General features: G+C 52.8%; 10 protein-coding genes across 10 annotated transcripts; 4 read left to right on the top strand and 6 right to left on the bottom strand.

The window, feature by feature from the left end:
• Positions 1–346: 346 nt before the first annotated feature.
• Positions 347–1,182, bottom strand: RHO25_010965 (uncharacterized protein; the record flags this gene model as incomplete). Its single annotated transcript, XM_023602157.2, has 2 exons — positions 347–1,088; positions 1,145–1,182. 2 exons carry the CDS (start codon positions 1,180–1,182, stop codon positions 347–349), a joined length of 780 nt encoding a protein of 259 aa, XP_023450997.1.
• Positions 1,183–1,962: 780 nt separating this feature from the next.
• Positions 1,963–6,340, top strand: RHO25_010964 (uncharacterized protein; the record flags this gene model as incomplete). Its single annotated transcript, XM_023602158.2, has 3 exons — positions 1,963–2,088; positions 2,145–6,065; positions 6,119–6,340. The coding sequence occupies 3 exons, from the start codon at positions 1,963–1,965 to the stop codon at positions 6,338–6,340; spliced, it is 4,269 nt and encodes a 1,422-aa protein (XP_023450890.1).
• A 574-nt stretch (positions 6,341–6,914) lies between these two features.
• On the bottom strand, positions 6,915–7,592 carry RHO25_010963 (uncharacterized protein; the record flags this gene model as incomplete). The annotated part of the gene is made up of 1 exon (XM_023602159.2): positions 6,915–7,592. The coding sequence occupies one exon, from the start codon at positions 7,590–7,592 to the stop codon at positions 6,915–6,917; it is 678 nt and encodes a 225-aa protein (XP_023450891.1).
• Positions 7,593–7,848: 256 nt separating this feature from the next.
• RHO25_010962 (uncharacterized protein) lies at positions 7,849–8,418 on the top strand (the record flags this gene model as incomplete). Its single annotated transcript, XM_023602160.2, has 4 exons — positions 7,849–7,938; positions 7,992–8,083; positions 8,144–8,220; positions 8,282–8,418. The coding sequence occupies 4 exons, from the start codon at positions 7,849–7,851 to the stop codon at positions 8,416–8,418; spliced, it is 396 nt and encodes a 131-aa protein (XP_023450919.1).
• A 379-nt stretch (positions 8,419–8,797) lies between these two features.
• On the bottom strand, positions 8,798–9,541 carry RHO25_010961 (uncharacterized protein; the record flags this gene model as incomplete). The annotated part of the gene is made up of 5 exons (XM_023602161.2): positions 8,798–8,809; positions 8,862–8,969; positions 9,123–9,269; positions 9,378–9,439; positions 9,499–9,541. 5 exons carry the CDS (start codon positions 9,539–9,541, stop codon positions 8,798–8,800), a joined length of 372 nt encoding a protein of 123 aa, XP_023450918.1.
• A 564-nt stretch (positions 9,542–10,105) lies between these two features.
• RHO25_010960 (uncharacterized protein) lies at positions 10,106–15,325 on the bottom strand (the record flags this gene model as incomplete). The annotated part of the gene is made up of 1 exon (XM_023602162.2): positions 10,106–15,325. One exon carries the CDS (start codon positions 15,323–15,325, stop codon positions 10,106–10,108), a length of 5,220 nt encoding a protein of 1,739 aa, XP_023450921.1.
• Positions 15,326–16,278: 953 nt separating this feature from the next.
• RHO25_010959 (uncharacterized protein) lies at positions 16,279–16,953 on the bottom strand (the record flags this gene model as incomplete). The annotated part of the gene is made up of 5 exons (XM_065603343.1): positions 16,279–16,327; positions 16,381–16,518; positions 16,647–16,689; positions 16,742–16,879; positions 16,932–16,953. The coding sequence occupies 5 exons, from the start codon at positions 16,951–16,953 to the stop codon at positions 16,279–16,281; spliced, it is 390 nt and encodes a 129-aa protein (XP_065459415.1).
• Positions 16,954–17,019: 66 nt separating this feature from the next.
• Positions 17,020–18,950, top strand: RHO25_010958 (uncharacterized protein; the record flags this gene model as incomplete). The annotated part of the gene is made up of 3 exons (XM_023602164.2): positions 17,020–17,526; positions 17,583–17,654; positions 17,703–18,950. 3 exons carry the CDS (start codon positions 17,020–17,022, stop codon positions 18,948–18,950), a joined length of 1,827 nt encoding a protein of 608 aa, XP_023450915.2.
• A 350-nt stretch (positions 18,951–19,300) lies between these two features.
• Positions 19,301–20,521, bottom strand: RHO25_010957 (uncharacterized protein; the record flags this gene model as incomplete). The annotated part of the gene is made up of 1 exon (XM_023602165.2): positions 19,301–20,521. The coding sequence occupies one exon, from the start codon at positions 20,519–20,521 to the stop codon at positions 19,301–19,303; it is 1,221 nt and encodes a 406-aa protein (XP_023450914.2).
• Positions 20,522–20,997: 476 nt separating this feature from the next.
• Positions 20,998–21,362, top strand: RHO25_010956 (uncharacterized protein; the record flags this gene model as incomplete). Its single annotated transcript, XM_023602166.1, has 3 exons — positions 20,998–21,078; positions 21,128–21,198; positions 21,254–21,362. 3 exons carry the CDS (start codon positions 20,998–21,000, stop codon positions 21,360–21,362), a joined length of 261 nt encoding a protein of 86 aa, XP_023450917.1.
• Positions 21,363–21,477: the final 115 nt, after the last annotated feature.

Here is a 21,477-nt window from a genome sequence, read left to right as displayed (position 1 = left end):
ATGCGGACAGTGAGCTTTCTGCTATATCTTTGATATGCTTCGAGAATACATGAGCGGTTTGAAGCTGTCGCATGAATGTGTCGTGACGCTATGTTCGATTCTTTAATTTTGGTAGGTTTAGCTAAATCCCTAGATATGTGACATTGAGCTTGACAATGCACCGTTTCGACATTCCTCGGTACACGAGCACTGGAAAATCGTCGACACACAGCCCGGTGCGAGGATATTCAATGATTTTGAAGGCTCGCATGACAAATTCGCAGGTATCAGACAATAAACTAAAAGAGATATCACATGTATGCAAAGAGTCCATCATTTCGTTTCGTCAAGCCGTATATATATCTCCTTAAGCCGTAACAAATCCATGCTCCAAAGCGTTCAATTTCTCTCTCATCATTAGCCAAGCCTTCCGGTGCTGTCCAGGCCCTGAACCGACGAGGGGATTGTTTTGATACACAGCTACGATGTCCATCGCTCGCAACAGGAAGAGCACGTCTTCACGTTTTAGACCGACCTCTTCTTCGTCCGCATCCGAGCACTGCCAAGTAGCTGCGAAGTACTGTCTAATGACCTTTGCCAGAAGCTCGACGCTCTCGAGACGCATGCCTTGCAAATCCTTCGAAACGGGGTATGTTCCTGCTGTAACGGTCCAGTTTCCTTCAGCTTCATGAATGGGTTTGACGAAGCGGTTGGACCAGGCGGAGGGGAAAGAGTCTGTTGAGGAAGAGGTGGAGATTGGGAACGTTTTAACTTCTGACTTCAGTCTTGGTCGTTCCATGCGGATGTAGAAGCCTGAGTGCCCTTGCCAACGCATGGGAGCGGGGATGTTCCAGTGACGACTGAGTTGGAGACTGCGGACTCGGGAGAGTGGAATGGGGGATAAGCTGTTCATCCAGGTTGTTAGGCGTTTGAGCCAGAATTGGGGTCCGTCGTCCATGGCGATTGTGAAGTTGGAATTTGAGGTGAAAATGATGAGAGTTTCATAGCGGAGGAGGGTGTTGACGCGACTGATTGCAAGTGTGAGATTTGAGTAGGCTGTGAGAGTTTCGATGCGGTTGGGTTGGAGATCGGGGAGATAGTCGTAGATTCTGGAGGATGAGGTTAGTGAATTGCTTGGTTGCAGAGAGAACTTGAGTATGCGTACCTCAGTCGAAGCTCTGCTGGAAGGGTGAGAAGGGACATTGTGTCTGTAGGTTAGTATGGCAGAGTCGTGAATGTAAACATAGTCACGGGTCGTCAAATACATATATGCGCTAGCTCATGAGGGGCAGAAGGTGTCATCGGCAGCCTCGAGGAAGCGAAGAACAAGCGGTTTCATGTGCACTACAGGTCTGATAACATCATCGCCAATGCTGTTGTCATCGGCATTTCATAGTACATGAGTTGTGGAGGAGATTGCGACCAAGGCGCATGTGTATAGGTTTCCATGTGAAGTCCGGCGCGAGAGGGTGAACTTGGGTGGTGTCACGTGGTGCGGAAATAGCCGGCAGCGCTCTCCTCCTCACAGGCTTTGCCGCAGGGCGACAGCAAGCCCGTTCCATCAGCAGCGTCTTCTCCACCATCGCCGAGGAGACTCCCGCTACGACTTTCTGCGAAGTCTGTCCAAACACGCGCGACGCGCGACGGAGCGGACTGCGACTGCGCAAACGACCACGCCCAACGCGACGTGTCCACTCTTTCCACACCACACGCCCTCCCGCGACGAGGCTCCCATCACGCCTGCCCACACCCTCCCACCACACGTCCACCCAGCGACTTCCCCAGGCCGCGTTCGAGGTCACGGGCTTTGCGACATCACCACCCGCATTGGACACTTTCCCTTGCACCCCCGCCCACCCGCCGTTGATGCGCGCCGCCGCCTAGGATATCTCATTGGTGGACGGGACACGCGCGTCTTCAGCTGGACGCTTGCGCTGTGAGGACACCACTGCCGGGGCGATATCGCGTCCTCCATCGCCCATCATGGCTGCGGTACAGCCCAACCAAGGCATGCCGCAACAGCAGCAGCAGCAGACGCAGGGCAATGCTGTCGTCAACCAGGTCCTGCCGCCTGGGATGACTGGCGACCAGGTCAAGGCCATGTTCCAGGTACGCGACGATATGGTTGTATATTCGTGCATGGAGGGATACTGATATGAGAACAGGAGTACCAAAGCAAGAGGAGACAAGGTGTGCCGGATTCTGACCCACAGATGCAGAAGATGCGCACCGTATTATCGCAGGTGCAGCAGCGAACGGAGCAGGTGAAGCGCATGCAGCAGATGAAGGCTGCGCAGATGGCGCAAATGCGACAGCAGCAGCAGAGCGGTATGCAGCAAAATGGCGCGTCCATGCAGATGCACGCAAACGGTGTTCCCGCAGGCATGGCTGGGCAGCCAGACGCGCAGGCGCAGACAAGTCAGCAACCAGCCGTCAATGGGACATCACAGCTCAATGCCCAGGCAACCCAGCAAACGCCCACCGGTCCATCTTCAACCCCACAGCCTGGGCAGATGGATACTGGCAAGGAAAACCTGAACAAGAAGCAGGTCGAACTCCTTCGATTCCAGATGCAAGCATTCGGCGCGTTGCAGAAGAATCAGGCCATCCCGCCTGCCATAGCAGAGCGCATATTCGCTTCACGACAGACGCAACGGAGCCCGAGCCTCACCGAGAATGTAGCTGCCGCAGGCAAGACGCTGGAGGATGCCTCAAATGGCTCAGCAGGACCGAGCACAGATCTGACAACCCGACATCGCTTCGAAACCTTCACAGACCCTCACGGCCTGATGCTCAAGCGCATTAGCTATGTCGATCACGCCCATCGACCCTATCGACCGATGATTCCCAGCATAATGCCACTCGGGATCGATCCAGAACGCGTGCGGGAGGAACGAGAGAACATCGTCTACAACCGAGTGCTGACACGGAAGAATGAGCTGAGCAAGCTATCTGCGAACATTGGCGGCTGGGACCCAAGCAAGTCAGATGTACCAGAAGACAATGCCCATCTCAAGTTGCGAGCGATGATTGAGTACAAAATGCTCAACTTGCTACCAAAGCAGCGCGAGATGCGACAAAAAGTTGGGAGGGAGATGATGCTTTCCGACAACCTGTCTATGACTGCCAATCGATCCATGTACCGTCGGGTGAAGAAGCAAAGCCTGAGAGAGGCTCGCGTCACCGAGAAGCTCGAGAAGCAGCAACGCGATGCTGCCGAGAACAAGGAGAAGAAGAAGCACAACGAGTACATTCGATCGATCATGCAACATGCCGAGGACATCAGAAACGGCGCTCAGGCTCACAAGCTTCGTGTGCAGAAGTTGGGACGCATGATGATCTCGACACATGCCAATATCGAAAAGGAAGAGCAGAAGCGTATCGAGCGAACGGCGAAGCAACGTCTGCAAGCCTTGAAGGCCAACGACGAAGAGACCTACCTCAAGCTGTTGGGACAAGCCAAGGACTCGCGTATTTCACACTTGCTCAAACAGACGGATGGGTTCTTGAACCAGCTCGCGGCATCTGTCAAGGAACAACAGCGAAGAATGGGCCACGATGTCCAAGACGAGGTTGAAGAAAACGACGAAGTTGACAGCGAAGATGAGACCAAGCCGAAGACGGATTACTACGAGATTGCTCATCGCATCAAGGAAGAAGTCCATGCGCAATCGTCCAATTTGGTTGGTGGTACTTTGAAGGAATACCAGCTGAAGGGTTTGCAATGGATGATATCGCTGTACAACAACAACCTCAATGGTATCTTGGCAGACGAGATGGGTCTCGGAAAGACGATTCAGACCATTTCTTTGATCACGTACCTGATCGAGAAGAAGCGTCAACAAGGCCCGTATCTCGTCATCGTGCCGCTGAGTACACTGACGAACTGGACCAACGAATTCGACCGATGGGCTCCAAGTGTCACCCGCATCGTATACAAGGGAAATCCGACTCAGCGAAAGGTCTTCCAAAACCAGATTCGCTATGGGAACTTCCAGGTTCTTCTTACCACCTACGAATTTATCATCAAGGATCGTCCGATTTTGAGCAAGATCAAATGGCTGCACATGATTGTCGACGAAGGTCACCGAATGAAGAACGCCCAGTCGAAACTGAGCAGCACCATCTCTCAGTACTACCACACCCGATACCGCATCATTCTTACTGGTACTCCTTTGCAAAACAACCTTACCGAGCTGTGGGCTATGTTGAACTTTGTACTGCCGAATATCTTCAAGTCCGCAAAGTCGTTCGATGAGTGGTTCAATACGCCTTTTGCAAACACAGGCGGTGGCGACAAGATGGAGCTGACAGAAGAAGAGTCACTTCTTGTCATTCGGCGTCTTCACAAGGTGCTCCGACCTTTCCTCCTGCGCCGTCTGAAGAAGGATGTCGAAAAGGATCTTCCCGACAAGCAAGAACGTGTGATCAAGTGCAATCTTTCCGCACTCCAGGCCAAGCTGTACAAGCAGCTCATGCAACACAACCGCATCAATGTTATTGGCGCTGATGGCAAGAAGACCGGTATGCGCGGGTTGAGCAATATGCTTATGCAGTTGCGAAAGCTGTGTAACCATCCCTTCGTGTTCGAGGAGGTGGAGGACCAAATGAATCCAAACAAACTCACGAACGACCTGATCTGGCGTACGGCGGGTAAATTTGAACTGCTGGACCGTATCCTGCCCAAGTTTCAAGCGACAGGACACAGAGTCTTGCTGTTCTTCCAAATGACACAAATCATGAATATCATGGAGGACTTCTTGCGATTCCGAGGCATCAAATACCTGCGATTGGATGGATCCACAAAAGCCGACGACCGATCCGAACTGCTCAGATTGTTCAACGCACCTGACTCTGAATACTTCTGCTTTTTGCTGTCCACGCGTGCCGGAGGTCTTGGTCTCAACTTGCAAACCGCCGACACGGTCATCATTTACGACTCTGATTGGAACCCTCACCAGGATTTGCAAGCACAGGATCGTGCTCATCGTATTGGTCAAAAGAATGAAGTGCGTATCCTTCGTCTGATTACTAGCAACTCGGTCGAAGAGAAGATCCTGGAGCGCGCCCAATACAAGCTTGATATGGATGGCAAGGTCATTCAAGCTGGTAAATTCGACAACAAGTCCACGAATGAGGAACGTGACGAGATGTTGCGTGTCATGCTGGAGTCTGCAGAGGCTGTTGATCAGATGGAGGGCGACGAGATGGACGATGATGACCTCAACGACATCATGATCCGACACGAGCACGAGCTGGCCATTTTCCAGGAGATTGATCGGGAGCGAGCTAAGAGCGATCGCTACGGCCCGGGCGACAAGAAGTTACCTCGTTTGCTCGGCGAAAGCGAGCTTCCAGACATCTACATGAATGATGACAATCCCGTGGTAGAAGAGATTGAGGTCAACTATGGCAGAGGCACTCGTGAGCGTGCCAAGGTGAAGTACGATGATGGGCTTACAGAAGAACAATGGCTCGAAGCCGTGGACGCAGACGACGACACGATTGAAGACGCTATTGCGCGGAAGCAAAAGCGGATTGCCAACCGATCAGCAAAGAAGGAGTCACGACTACGCGACGGCGAGGGCGTTGATACTCCTCCACCTGGTATGGATAGTGAGGACGAGTCGCCGGCCCCCAAGAAGCGCTCCCGAACGAAGTCTCGGCCGGAAAAGCGAAAGGCGGATGAGGCCTCCATGGATGGCTTGCCGGAGCCTCCAAAGAAGCGTGGTCGAAACCAGAAGATCACAGAAACGCTATCAAAGGAAGACCGCGAATCTCTTCAGCAGATCCTCGACAACGTCCATGACTCATTACAAGACCTTGAAGAGGAGTCGTCTGACCCGAACGTGCCGCCGCGCGGCATTATCGACCCATTCCTCGAGTTACCACCCAAGCATGACTATCCGGACTACTACCAGCTGATCAAGAACCCCATCTGCATGAAGCAAATCGAGAACAAGATCAACAAGAAGCAGTATCAAAGCGTGCGGCAGTTCAGAGCAGACATAGCGCTGCTGTGCAACAACTGCCGGCAATACAATGACGACGCTAGCATATTGTTTGCTGACGCGCACACGATTGAGGTAAGTTATTCCAGTGCGTGCAGATTTGAAGAAGTTTACTGACCTTCGACCAGCGTGCTTGTCTCGAAAAGCTTCGTGAAGAAACTGCCAACTTCCCACAGTGGCAAGATTTCGATGGCGACAGTGCAGATGGCGGATCGACAAGGCCTATGTCAGGTGTCAGCACACCGCAGCCGGCGAAGTCAGGCATTAAACTGAAGCTGAACGGCGCGAGAGCTAATGGCAACTCATCGCGGGGCGGCACAGAGAGCGTGGCTCAGAGTGATGACGAATAGAGGCTCTACCACTGTTCATGGCGACAAGGATGGGATTTGTTTGCACGATACCGGCGTCGAAGGAATTGAGATTGGTCTGAGAAGATCATCCGCAAGGAGCTTACCTGCATGGCATCCACGTCATGCATTGGCGGGAAGCTCGTTTCATTTCACGCAGAGTGGAGAAAGAAGCGAGCTCTTTTGATGAGACGAATGGCAGAGTTATAGTAGACGCCTGGCATAGGGTGGTTTCAGTGCTTCTACACTACTTCAGCTTATGTACTTTATGCCGCGTCTCTTAGGAGAAACAAGTAACGCTGTCAAGGAACAGTATTCGTAACATCTGCACTACAGTCTCATGATCAAGCCTTGAAGTGGCCAGATTTGAGGCCGGAGCCGGAGGTCACTAGACTTGTCATGCTTACACTCAGAGCAATACGTTTTCGTGGGTATCTTGAGTCTCTTTTCTATACATGTGCATCTGTCGTTCTCCATACACGACCTCCGAAGATTTCAAATTCATGTGTTGCAAATGTGAGCTCTTTCCCGTCAAGCAACACCTTTCATCATGTTCATAAAAACCCAATTATGTATCTCAATATAGCACTCCCTTCGTGCTGGGCACTTCTCCTTCTCTTCCAGCGACAGGCGTTGTCGCGAATCTCAACGCAACAGCCAAAGCCTTGAACGCCGACTCCGCACGATGATGATCGTTATTCCCTCGCAGGCAATCCACATGCATCGTAATTCCCGCATGCAGTGCAAAACTCTCCAAGCAATGCGGTAGCATCTCACAGCTGAGATCTCCAATCTTTTCTCGCTTGGTTCCGAGATCAATGACCGAGTATGGACGATTCGAGAGATCTACGACCGCGCGAGAGAGAGCTTCGTCGAGAGGCGCGTAGGCTGATCCGAAACGTGCGAGGCCTGTGATTGTGCCTAAGGCTTGCTTGAAGGCTTGACCTAAGGCGATACAGGTGTCTTCGGCTGTGTGGTGGTCGTCGATGTGAAGGTCTCCGACGGTTTTGAGGCGGAGAGACCAGCCGGCGTGTTTGGCGAGGGCGTGGAGCATGTGGTCCAGGAAGCCGATGCCGGTGGAGACGGAGATGGTTTGGGATTTGGAGGCTTGAGTGGCGTGGCCATCTGTGGTGCCGTTGGCGATGTTTTCGAGCTCGGGTAGGGCGCCGCCGTCGAGGTTGAGGGCTAGTTGGATTTTGGTTTCGTTTGTGTCGCGGGCGATGGTCGCGGAGCGGATGCGCTTTTCGGAGGACATGGTGGGTGGTGTTCTTGTTCACTAGTAGTCTGTGTAAGTGTTTCCAACTGAGGACGGAGGTGAAAGTATCTGGCAGAGATTCTACAAAAGTTGTTGTGACGTCGGATCGCTCTTACTTCTGGAGCACAAGCATTGGCCAGACCCTGCAGCCTCCGGCAAAACCTTAAATCCGTGCCTGCCTCTTCGACATTTCTTCAGGAATTCCAAGGCTTATCGATACCTTCTCACAGAACTCGCAAGGTTCACGACGTTCGGAATGTCACACGATGAAGAGATGGCCGATGCGAGCGCGGGCGCTGAGGTCAACGGCGAAGAGATTGTGGTCGGCAAGCAGCGACTAACTCTGGTGCGATTTATTCGCAAAATCATCGCAGGTGAAGACAAGCTGACTGATAGCAGCTTCGCGGATCCACCGATACAGCTGCATCATTCGCATTCGAGAAAGAAGACCACACTCTCGGCAACGCGCTACGATACATGATCTCCAAGAAGTGAGCCGGATCTATGCCAAGAACCATCGCATCAAGCCCCATTCTAACCAATATGCTCAGTCCTGATGTCGAGTTCGTCGGATACTCAATACCGCACCCTTCAGAAGCTGTCATGAACCTGCGAATACAGACATGGGGTATGTTTGATCGTGCTCGGCCGCTAATGAGAGGTGGCGATTAATGACATGAGTTTCACAGATAATGTCAGCGTCTTTGAAGTTCTCAAGAAAGGTCTTCAAGACCTCGCGGACATGTGCGATGTCGTCGAGGAGAAATTCACCACTGCGCGCGATGACTACATGGCCCAGAATCCTGATGGCGTGCACGACAAATGATCAGTGAGCACGAAGAAAGGAAGAAATGCTGATCAGATCAGCCACGCAAGTCATCCGAGAAGAAGAAGCGCACGAATGGCAGAGCTGAGCCGAGGTTGGCTCGAACGTCAGATGGCTGGTGTATGAAAGGATCTGTGCTACCATGGATGCGACCAACCTCCCAGGCCAACTCGACGTCAATCAGCAATGGCTCGAGGAAGCAAATCGCTGCGACGAGTGAATCGTGCGAAGAAGGCACGATTGCGACGGTCAAGGAGGAAGCACTTGCTGTTTTAGCAAGATAGGACAGGGCGAAGTCAGTTGGTTAGAAGCAGCCTTGATACGGGTATGATATATACAACATGCTGCGAGCTCTTTCGTGACGATCCGTGCTCTACACTCAGTTGCGGCCCTGTCATACGTCGTTAGTCTTTGCCCCACGCGTTGTGCCAGACGGTACTCACCTCAATGAAGCCTTGAATGAAGTTCTTCGGCAGTCTCGCCTGAGGATCCTCCTCCGCTCGGAAATACTTCAGCACGTGCGTGAGTTGTTTCCAGAAGTTCAGCGTTTCCTGCAGCGACACAGAGTCAGCGAATTGTCCGGTAGTTCCAGTACTCATGCATTCGTAGCGTTTTCTCATTTTCTTCCTCTCTCTCACTTGGCTGAGATATCCCATCGCGTGTCTCGGTCCCGCTTTCTCTTGTCCCCTCGTCCAAAGACTCACCTGAAACTCCTGATGACTATTCATCAACAGCACATCCACCGTCTTCAACTGGCTAACATATCGATGCCGCTCGAACTCCTGCCGGACTTTTGTGCGAATCGAGGAAACGGGCATGTTGAGCGAGTACATGGTTTGGACTTCTGGGGCCTGAAGCACTTCCCATTAGCAAGAACTCTCCTCATCCTCCCAAAGACCAGCGCCTTGTGTCCACGCCGCCAAAGACACGGTGCTTTTATTGTAATATTTTCCACGTACCGCCCTCAACCAGTCCCGGTAACTCGCGAGAACCCTCGTCTTCGCATCGCTCCAGCTCTTTGCTGTCTTGCAGGTTAGTCTCGGCTCGCTGTAGGGGATCTCGAGGTCGGTCGTGTCGTACATGAGCGCGTCCGCTGCGCGAGGTATGTTGGGTTTATGACCATGGTGTGCGGTGGTGTGTGCGGGAGAGTGGGGAGGGAACTACATGCGTTGTGCAGTCGCGGGCGCTCAGATGTGAGGTCGAGCTTCGGGATGGCGCATTGGAAACACCTTACGTAATCAGTCAGCCACATTGGAGATGCAGCCACCGTCAACAGACAGCAACACAGTTGAGGAGAATAGTGAGTATTACAGTGGTCTGGTTTGGTCAATTGCGATCAATTACTCTCTATGCACTTATGGACAAGTATTTACAGCTACAGCCGAATAAAAAAAGGAAAATCGATCAATTGACAACGCAAACCTCCCATGCTCCATGTCCGTTAACAGTACAACGCTTTTTCTAGCACATGTCTTGGAAAGCAGTAGCCTCTCGCTTCTATCTCGAAGCAAAGACGGCTTCCTCCCCAAGGCCACACAAGTGGCTCCGAATTGGAAAACACAGAACAAGAAAAACAAAAAGAGACGCATGCTCGCCGCCCGATGTATCGATGCTCCTCATGCCGTGCGAGATCATATAGCCATCATGTATGCTTCACATTCACGTCTCTCACTCATACTCGTGTCGGCTAGCTGTCATCAACCAGCTTTCTCGCATCATGCGCCTTCTTGGCGTCCTTGTGCAGGATGTCAAAATCACCAGTCATTTCACACATGCCTCGGAAAATGCCTTTATCCGTGCTGATGAGGTCGTATGGGTCACCATATTCAATCACCCGACCTTGATCGAGGACCAAGACCTTGTCGTAGTCAATGATAGTTTGCAGCCTGTGTGCGATAGTGATCGTCGTGTTCTTAATCTCTCGGATCGTCTCTTGAATCTTCGAATCGGTTGCGTAGTCTATAGAAGCCGTGGCCTCGTCCATGAGCAGGACTTTGGGTGCCTTAAGCAACGCTCTCGCCAGGCAGAGAAGTTGCCGCTGACCTTGGGACAGGTTGGATCCGTGCTCTGCAACGGGTGAGTTGAGGTTGCGGAAAATGTTCTTGTTCTCGAGCGTTGTTGGGCTATCCGGAGTGGTGGGGCTCTGCGCAACAGCTGTCGTCTTGCTGGTCGCTGCAAGCTTCTTGGTGGGAGTGTCAGGCGAAGTGCGGTCCGAAGCATTTGTTGGTGTGTCTGGCCGTGAGTTCGATGCCGAATTGCTTGCTGTGGCAGCCCCGACCAGTTGAACGCCTCGAAGGGCTTCGAAGATTTCCTCATCTGTGAAGAGGCCAAATGGATCCAGGTTGCTGCGTACCGTTCCGGTGAAGAGCGTGGGATCTTGAGGAACCATGACGATATTTTCACGCAAGTCCTGGAGACCGATGAGGCCGACATCAATATTGTCGATTAGGACCTTGCCTTCCTCTGCTTCAAGAGCTCGGAATAGCGCCAAGGCGAGCGAACTCTTGCCAGCACCGGTCCTGCCAACGACGCCAACTTTTTCGCCCGGCAGAATCTTGAAGGTGACGTTCTTGAGGACGAAATCGAAATCGCTGCGGTATCTGGTACTGTAGTCCATGAACTCTACAGCTCCCTGGCTCGGCCAGTTCGCTTCAGGTCGATTCTCCGGTACAATCGGAGCAGCTTCTTGGTCGACGTCCAGATACTCTTTAACTCGCTCGATAGCGTTCATGTTCTGTTCGTTGCTTGCGTAAAGTCGAACGAACCAGAGCACGTTCTCAGTAAACGTCACAGCATATGTCATGGCCAGACCGGCAGCACCAGCGTCAACTCGTCCAACACTGAGAATGACGAAAACCCCAGTGAAGAAAGAGACCAAAGCACCGACAACATCAACACGGAATGCCAGCCATCTGTTTGCTGCCCAGAGGTAGATGAAGGGTCGCGAGTGAGTGTTCACTCGATGCAGGTTCTCGCGGATGAAGCGTCGCTCATCTCCGTACGCTCGAATGGTTGTCATGCCGGTCAAAGTCTCTCCAAATTGTTGATACAGCGGGCTTCGCTGCACTGATTCTAGGCGCTTGAGATCTCGAGAGGAGCTGATGTACACTTTGCCAATCATAAAATAGAGGATGGTGATGAAAACACCAGCAATCAAGAAACCAGGAGTGATGGCTGAAATCAGGACGACAATGGTGATGATTGAGAACAAGCAGTGCACAACGCCGACGGCCACTGGCGCGAGTTCTTGGTCGACTGCTTCGATATCCTTGGAGAAGCGGTTCATGATCTGACCAAGTGGTGTGGCATCGAAGAACCTGAACTTGGCGTGCATGACCCGCTCCATGAGTTCCCTATGCATGCGCTTGGAGGCCGACAGAGAACCACCGAAGAGCACACCTTCGCGGAGAAGCGTGATGACCATGTAGCTAACACCCAGAATTGCATAACCGGCAAGATAGTAGCCCACGTTGACGTCGCCGTTCATGACTTTCATGCCCTTGATGTCTTGCAATGCGGATTGTGCTGTGAACGGCTGAGATGTGAACGGCATGTTCCAGACGCAAGTTCCTGTCCGGAGACAGCTTGAAGAGCTACTAATGCCACCACGGATGTGTGCAATGTTGTAGGTATGATTGTGTGCGACACCCAGCGCCAAGTATTCGTGCCTGGTATATGAGTTCGACCATCTTTGAATCCAGACATTGGTTGCAACTTGCGAAAGTTGTTGTAATGCGAAGCACATGGCTGCTAGCATCCAGTAGAACCAGCCACCCATGTATCTGAGGTACATGGTGATGATCGAGAGTTTCACCGAACCTGATGCCTTCTCCTCATCGAAGATTCCCTTGCTGTCAACCGGCTTGTTCATGCCTGGGATGTCTTTCGAAATGACATGCGTGAGGGGATCGCCGTGAAGTGTCTCGTTCGTCTCTGTTCTGTCGGTCTCTGTGCGCTGCAAATGTCCGTTCGCATGACCTGGTCTGTCATTTGCGAACGAATGGAGTTCCCCGAGACTGTCGCCGCCGATGTCCGAAGGAACTCTCGAAGGCAACTTCGAGGCGACTGCAGATTGTGGTTTGAGGTCGAATTTGCTTACGTCTTCAGCAAGCTTGCCCGACTGAATGACATCGTATGCAGTTCCTTGAGAGGCTACTCTGCCGTTGTCAAGCACGATAGCGAAGTCGGCGTGTGGGAGGCAGAGCACTGCGTTGTGCGTGACCAGAATGCACGTGCGATTGTACATTAACGGGCCCATCAGAGCTTTGTCGAAGATCCATTTTGCGGTGTGAGAGTCGACTGCACTTAGCACATCGTCGAGAATGACGTGACGGGCGTCTGAGTAGAGTGCGCGGGCAAGACTGATGCGCTGTTTTTGCCCTCCGGACAACGTGACGCCTTTCTCTCCGACTAATGTCTGGTCGCCACCGTCGAGAATCTCAAGGTCGCGCTGCAAAGAACAGGCAACAATAACGTTCTTGTATCTCCTTGGATCGAATCGGCTGTTGAAGATAATGTTATCCTTGATGGTTCCATTCATCAGCCATGCCTGCTGAGCGCAGTACGCAATGCTTTCAGTCAAGCCGGTATCTGGATTCTTCTTCAACTGCTCACGACTGCGACCTCCTGGCAGATAGACTGCACCATTCATTTTGGTCATCTCACCAAGCAGTGCCATGAGGAGAGAAGTTTTTCCACAGCCAGTTGGTCCAATAATAACGTTGAGCTGCCCAACCTTGAAGAACAGATCGAGATCGATCATTTTGAAATCTTCTGCGTCTTTACCACCCCAGCTGAAGGTCGCCTTCTGGAATCCAATGAGTGGCTCACCAGTATCATGGTCGAAATCCTCTTGCAGTTGACGGTATTTCTCCGTCTCTGGCTCGTTCAGATATTCTTCGACACGATCGATAGACACTTTGGATTCTTGCACGTGAGCAACCATGTCCGCAAGCTGATCCAGTGGCATGCGAAGCAAACTAAACAGTGACAGCGCGGTGAATGCAACAGACGGAATGAGGTCCTTCTTCTCGACTACCGTATAGACGAGGAATGTCAGGAACGTGATGACTACCGGGGCTCCAGACCAAATGGTGGCGGCGGCTGCCCAAACGATATATCGGTTGCGAAGGTACTTGAGTTCGACTTGGCGTTTCTCGTCGACTGAGCCCAGGAACCTCTGCTCCCACGCGAAATACTTGATGATGCGAACGTTTGTCAGGACCTCGTTCGTAACATGAATGCGGGCATCAGTGGCTGCGAGGATTTGTGCTTGCACGGTGCTGAACTTCCTTGCGATGTACATGTTGACAGGAAGCAGTGCTGCCATCATGCCAATGCCGACGATACTGCTATTGCCCAGGAAAAGGTAGAGCAACGCAATTGCAAGAATGAATTGCACAGGTGTCTCGGCCCAGAGAAAGTGTAAATAAGCACTAATCTCGGCGACCTTGAAAGAATCGACTGCCATGAGATTGATGATCGCTCCAGAAGTGACCTGCTCGTCTGAACCTTCCGCTGGCTTGTCGGCGTCGGCTTCGTCATTCTGGCCGCTCTTCTGCTTCTTCTTGCGTCCGAAGCTCAATGCTTTCTGAAGGAAGTTTCGCTTGCTCTCGGCATCATCTTTCAGCTTCCCTTGACCGAGAACCTTGTCAGCCGATGCTGCAGCGCGCCTTCTCAAAGCCTTAGCGTAGATCTCTCCAATGATGATGGCTCTCAGTCTGATACAGATCTTCCTGCCAATCCACAGAGCTTGCCCGTTTGCCAGAGCGCTGACGCATCCCGTGACGAACAACAGGATGACATAAAGCCAAGCTGCATTTCGAGGAGTTTGCGTTGGTTCCTCTATGTATTGCAAAATGACTTTGAGCAGCAAGGTGGGCAGGAACGTGACGATACCGGAAATCACAGCCCAGAGACCCTGGATGATCAAGTCGCGTTTGAAATACTTGAGTAGATGCCATGCTAGTATCGAGGTCTTTTTCAGCTGTCGATAGTCGGCCAGGATCACAGCAGCCTTGTCGGTTGGCATCAAGTTCCAGACATCCTTCATTTCGAACGACTTCTTGTACCCAGTCCACACGATCGAGTCGACCCAGCTGAATGTGGCCAACGAGAACACGCTTGCGAGTGGCTCCTTCGAAGGCTCGATGTTCTCTTCGTATTCGATCTCCACTGCGTGATTGCCTTTTCGCGAGCACAGTGCAATCATGGCAAGCAAGGTCGTGAGGGCGAAATGAGTGCTCATCAGAACCTCGGCAGTCCTCGATTCGGGATGTATGATCTCTGAACGGAAGACGAGCACAGAGAAAACCCATTGGGAGCAGTAGAGGACTGCGGTGTGGTACCACAATTGCGGAAACGACCATTTCGATGTGCTTGAGAACAGCAAACGGCCAGAAGCGAGTGCAGCAATATATGCCCACACAGCGACTTCTGCAAATGCGGCCATCCTGCCTCTGGGCTTGCCCCATGCTTGCAAAATCAAAGCCGCAACTTGGACGCCCAGCTCGGCGAGCACTGCAATCTCCTCGATGAATGTGATCCATATTTCGCCTCTTGGTCGGTCCACCGTAATCGCCGAGGCATTGGTGTGAATCTTCGTCAATTGCAGAGCCAGCTGCTCGTTCCGCCGCATCTCGTCGTCGCTGCCGGTCTCTGTCGTGGCATCACTGTCGCTGTCCACCTCTTCGCGCCCCCGCGCATCATGATGCCCGCCATTCGGTATTCTCTTGTAGCCTTTGCTCGATCGCTTCGATGTTCTCGTCGCTCGGAGGATTTGATATGCCAGGTATAGTGCCGATATCCCGCATGTGATCAACGGCAATAAGGTCTGCAGATAGTCATGCTGAAAGCACGGCGAGAAGTCGTCGCTGTGCCAAATCGCGCCTTTACACCGGGCGAACATGACTGCGGGCAGTACGGCGTATGATCACTCCAAATCCGCGTGGCAATCGAGGTTGGCGGACTCAATGGGACATTGTGAGGAAGTGAAGCGGGCGGCGGGGCAAGACCACGGATTGTCAGGCAGCGAGGCGATGATGCGAGTGAGTCGCGATGAGTCGACAGTGGAGGCGCGCACACACAGCTCGACGGAAAGGATCGACGCTACCGGGTGATGTTATGTAGTAGCTGCGACGAGCTCGCGAACGCGCAACACGGGAAGAGTTTTAGTGAGAAAGCAAATGGCAGCACGGCAACGAAGCCATGACGAAACGACTGCTAGCGGGACCGCTCCGGCGCAGGCAAGCTTCGCTAAGTTCGCGGTTAGCCAGCATACCCACCGCATTCTGCAACGGCAGCATGGGCACCGATCCGCCGTTGGGAGATTGTTATCACCGCCTACGGACACCGCAACACGCACCGAGCAAAGTCGGTGTGGCAGGTGAAGCCCCCGGCCAGCGACCAGGGCCTTATCTGCGGCGGGCGCGGCCACTACGACTGAACGAGCCATGCGAAGGCAAGCTCTGTGCCGTCCGTCGAAGGAGAGCACAGAGAGAGCATTGCCGCAGGGCACAAGCTTGACCATCCTCCGCTTGCGTGATTTAGACAGGTCTGGAGAGTGCATGCATAGAAGCCCTCCACTCTCCGCACGTTGTCATACGGGAAAGCGGTAAGGTCTGGCTGGGATGCGCATTATGTGTCACCCAGTCTATGCATATGTACAGGTGCGATGCCCGCAACCGTTGTGAGTCAATGCATCCTATCGCTCGGAACCACTGCTCTGCCCATCGAAACCGCCTCAACTGCTGGTCACGACAGCAACAACCTGCTGAACGCCCGCTACACCACCATGTATGCGGCTATATCGAGCGTATACCGGTCTTTGTCGGTTCTGTGACTAATGCTGCCGATGCATGCTCATCTCGAAGCTGCGACAGGTGTCCATGCTGAGTACTTGGGTTTCGTGCTGTGCATCTATTGTCAGTGCATGCCAAATCCAGCCGGAGATAGGTAACTCACGTATTGTATGTTTTGAATGCGCTCCTTGAAGCGGTGAGCACCGGCACATGCTTTGATGGCTCCCATGCTCGTACTTGGCGTTGCAGCAGCTTATCCTCTGAAGGTGCCTTGTCCACCATATATGACATCCAGGCATGCCTGACATGGTGTTAGTGTTGCTCAGTGGCAATGGAGTGCAAGTGAGCATACCAGCCCGGCTCTATCTGTGAACTAGGCGTTGTCAGCAGTGTCTCAATATATTGCCTGCCACGCGCGCGAAGCCTTACGGATCATATTCGCTGTCCTTGTAGTCGACCCAGCGTGTGCGCACTTTGTCCCATGTCAGTCCCCTCTTCGCAGACCTCTGAGCATTGTGACATACGAGGCAGCTCCTCCTCCAGGTTCTCAAAGTACTTGTTGCCGAAACGGTCAATGCCAATCAGTGTTCCGCGCTTGGTATCACCTGTCTTCCTCAGTGTCCGTCTTTTGTCGCAGCTCTCGTCCTCGTCATACCGATATACTACCAGATCGCACTCAAGTCAGTATTCGCTGCATGTGTGTCGTGATCGAACGTGAATCGGGGCTCTCGTACATGAAGTTGGTGTCCGTACTCCTGCGAAACTGGTCAGCTACTACTCGGACACCTTCTTTCCGCAGCGCATGTACCTTCAACCCGATGCTTCGCAAATTGCGGAGAGTCCGCATGATCGTCGACATGTTGGCGGTGTTGCTCTGCTCGGAGGACTGGCAGCGCGATGTTGGTGGTCAGTGGTGATGCTTGCCAATGGCGCTAGGAAGGGAAAGAAGTGGCCCGTGCGTCCAGTAAAATGTACGGCAAGTGTCAACATCATCCAGACTTCACCTTCTTCATCCACATCGAAGTTGTTGCAGCATGAGGTTCCAATGCTAACAAGACGTGTACTTCATTGTGTACGGGCCTCCAGGCAGGTCCGGTCGCTCAAGCAAATCAGCAGAAATGGCATTCTGCAACAACGCTCCGCGAGCACAGCTTCGGGACAAGCCGCATCAACAGTATCATCGCAGTCCTCGGCTTCACAGCTAGCAGTCTTCACTGGCGAGTTGGACAAGCTATCTCCTCGCTTTGACATCAGTGCGGATTCAATACAAATCTTGAAATCACCCGCAGAGTTCTATGAGACCTTGAAGGTACAATATTTATGGTCGACTCTGCAGCGCCCTTGGGCTAACCAAGAACAAAGTAGACAAAAATCAGAAATGCAAAAAGACGCGTATATCTATCTACCTTATACATTGGGAAAAGCGAGCACGAGTTTGTCAGTCACCGAATTGTGCAAGATATTTACCTTTTCTAATCTGGGCAGATCGATACCATCCGACAAGCTTTAAAATCAAATCCAGATTTACAAGTGTCGCTATTGACCGACTATCTCCGCGGGACCCGCGAAGCGCCCAATCCATCATGTGCAAGCCTTCTCGCATCGCTCATCCAAGAGTTTGGTCCCGACCGTGTCGAGGTCCGTTTGTACCACACACCCAACCTCACTGGAGCACGCAAAGCGATTCTGCCCAAACGAATCAATGAAGGATGGGGCCTGCAACACATGAAGCTGTACGGCATTGACGACGAGATCATCATGTCCGGAGCCAACCTCTCTGATGACTACTTCACGAACCGACAGGACCGGTACCATGTCTTCAAGTCAAAGCCCATCACGGATTACTTCTCCGAGCTGTATCGTACCATATGCGACCTTAGTTATCGAGTATCACCGTCTGACAAGGAGGCGAGCGGGTTTATCGCAGAATGGCCTTTACAGAACGTCCAACCAGAGCCGCTCAAGGATCCAAGTGGTTATATCAAGGCAGCAAGCAAGGTACTGCTGCCTTTAGCTAGCCCACCAAGCGTAAAGACAACGCAGCCGGAGACAGACACTTCCGTCTATCCACTTGTACAGCTGACACCGCTGCTCAAGCCGGATAAATCCACGGAGTTGCCGGCTCTGACGGGGATTCTGCGCACCCTAGGTACCCCAGAGTTCGCGGGATCCAAGTGGACTTTCACGGCAGGCTACTTCAACATGACTCCGGAAGTGCGCAAGCTGCTTTTGAAGACCAAGCCTGCTTCTGGCACAGTAGTCGCGGCCTCACCATGGGCAAATGGATTCTACGGCAGCAAAGGAGTCAGTGGTATGTTGCCTGCTGCATACAGTCTCCTAGGTCGGCGCTTCCTAGATGCTGTATCGAAAGCGGGTCTCAGTAACCAGATAGCCGTGAAAGAATGGCGCAGAGGCACGGTAAACACACCTGGAGGCTGGACATATCACGCGAAGGGCATCTGGGTGACATTGCCACAAGAACAAAACCCCAGCATCAGCTTGATCGGAAGCTCGAACTACACGAAGAGAAGCTACTCGCTAGACCTGGAAGCAAACACGCTGATTGTCACACGAAACGCTGACCTTCAACGACGGCTCGGAGCAGAGCAGAAGTGGCTTCAGGACTATGCCACACCCATGACACAGGACGACTACGCAAAGACAGAGCGTAGGGTCGGGCTGCATGTAAGATTAGCGATGTGGATTGTAACATTAGTCGGGGGAGCGTTGTAGAGAAATACATCTGGAATTACAAGCATTGTATACGACTAACTTTTGCCGAGTGCAATAGCTTATTGTGGTGGTGCAGAGAGAAAGTTCTTCTTTCCGCGCCCAATTCATGGTTGTGGTAGAGAAGACAACCTTGTCCGCGTGCTCGCTCGCATTGAGATCCTGAGGTGCCAAGACTTCTCTTTCGCCAATGAACCTTGCCAATCTCGATCATGCTGGGATAGCGCCTGTCCTTTCTCGCGTGCTTTGACTGCATTGAATCTTCCTAAGAACTTTGTCCAAGCGCGATACTGTGTAGGCCCAAAGCATGAGAGACCCTGCATTTGTCAAGTGTGTACAAGGTTCTGATGGCATTAATTACCAAATCCACCACCATTCGTGCTCTCATTACCATCAAACGGACGTGATGGACGTTGAGGCGGCCGAGTAGACCCAAACATGTTTCCGAGCATACTGGGGCCTCGCGGCGTCGGCATGTAGAGAGGACCACCGTATGGCTCGCCAGGCAATGGGATTGAGTCCTTCTTGCGAGTGAGAGGAGGAAAACGCTCGGAGTTCTCGCCGAAACTCTCGTTCTGTTGTTGCAGCTGGTTTGGCACTCCCACCACTCCAACAGGTAGACCGACGGGGCCGCCCATAGACGAGGCAGAAGAGGTTGTGTTCTGCGCTTTGAGAGCGCGGTTCTCGGTTTCAAGTTCTACCATACGACTCTCGAGGCCATTGACCTTCTGTGCAAGGTGTCCCACCATCTGCGTGAGGTGGCTCATGCCTCCTGAAAGCATGTCTGGTATCTGCTGAAGTTGTGCAATGACATCGGGAGATGGTGGAGGAAGCTGCATGGCGGGCACCTGAGCTAAGGACATTGGTCTTCCGCCTCTAATGCCACGGGCTTGAGATCCGAAAAGTCCTGGAGACTTCGGGCGCTGTCCAGAAGATGTGAAGACATCCGTAGATGGACGGGCTGGTGCGATTGGGACAAAGCCGGATCTGCTGGTCTTGCGCTTCTTGTCGCTGTGGGATGGAGATTGCTGATATGATGTCGCCGGTCCCGTGTCGATGAACTCGCTGCGCTGAGGAGTGCCGATAGGTGTGTTGCGCGGCAATTGCTGTTGATTCGCCATGGGAGGAGGCGGATGGCTATGGAATGCTCGCGCAAATTGAGGCACTGTGGATGATTCTTGCCCCATCTCGAAGTCATTGGCCTCTGGTATTGGAGGATAGGAGGAGGATGAGTGAGCCTGAGGCGCCATGTTCCCTGTTGCCGTGGTGACTTCACATTCACCTGGACCTTCAGCCGAGCCTTGAGCCGAGCGTTCAGGTGCGGCCGATGGCAGTGAGTCACCTGGATGACGGTGGTATGTGGGTCGCTCCGCAGCAGCTGATGGCGCCCCTGAAGTGACAAGTGGAAGCGCAGAATCTGCGTATGTCGCGTTGCGCGTAAGTACTTGCTCCTTTCCCAAGGACGAGCGCTGTCTTGCTCCGTTGGAAGGACCATCTGCTTGATCCAGTGCAGCGCTCGGCTCTATGGGAGCGTCGTCGTTCGGGAAACGGGTGTTCTTCATGTCAGGAGCCATGACATATGGGGCTTTGTCGATTTTCATGTGGTACCAAGCTTTCGAAGTGAAATGTGATGTGAGTCGGACGGAGAGTATATGCCTTCTCGTGACCGTTGCTTCAGATTCGCCCGCCGTTTCGCCAGTTTCTCCATGGGCGCAGTGCAATGCTAGTTGAACACGTTGGTTCTGTAGCTCATCAATTCCAAGACGGAACGCACCGACAACTCATCTCCTTCACTTTGACCTCCCTCATTTACTCCGTTTGCATGTGGCGCTCTTCCCGCATCACAAGCAAACGATTCACTCCGGCAGCACGGCACGGGAACGTGACCCGCTCACCTGCGCACCGAGTATTTCTTCAGCCATTTCTCTCCCTCGATTCCTTTCTTCTTCCTCCCACACACACAACCAAAGTGCCAACCTCAGCAACTCACCACACCTTCCACACACTTCAACACACCTCCAACACACTTCATCACTCAACAACATCCACCATGAAGTCCATCATGAAGATCGCTGGCGCCGCCATCATCGCCTTCATGGCTACCACCGTCGCCGGCTTGCCGGCCACCACTGTAAGTCAACTGTCACTCATCCTCGAGGCAAAGAGCTAACAATATCTAGGGCGCCGAGAACCAAGCTCCGGCTGCCATCGTCGCCGAGAAGGCTGCTCAGACCATCACCCCTAGTGGCTGGTAAGAAGTGTCTCGACCCCTTTTCGAGAACATCTGCTGACATTTACCTCTCTAGCAACCCACCAGCTTGGGACCGCTGCAGCGCCGAGGAGAAGCAGTACCTGCTCGACCACGCCTGCGACTTCCGCCTGTGCCTCATGGCCGGCAACTGCACTCCCTGCTAAATGCGACACTGAGGCGACTCGAGGTTCCTCGACTCTGATGTCCTTCGACCTTGAGGTCCTTTCGCTTTGGGTCTTTCGACGTTGGGGTTCTTGACACTCTTGAAGACTCCGCGGT

This window comes from Cercospora beticola, chromosome 7 (assembly GCF_033473495.1).
Source record: "Cercospora beticola chromosome 7, complete sequence".
NCBI classification, from domain to species: domain Eukaryota; kingdom Fungi; phylum Ascomycota; class Dothideomycetes; order Mycosphaerellales; family Mycosphaerellaceae; genus Cercospora; species Cercospora beticola.
Note: the sequence above shows the minus strand (reverse complement) of the source record. Positions and strands in the feature narration are given on the sequence as shown.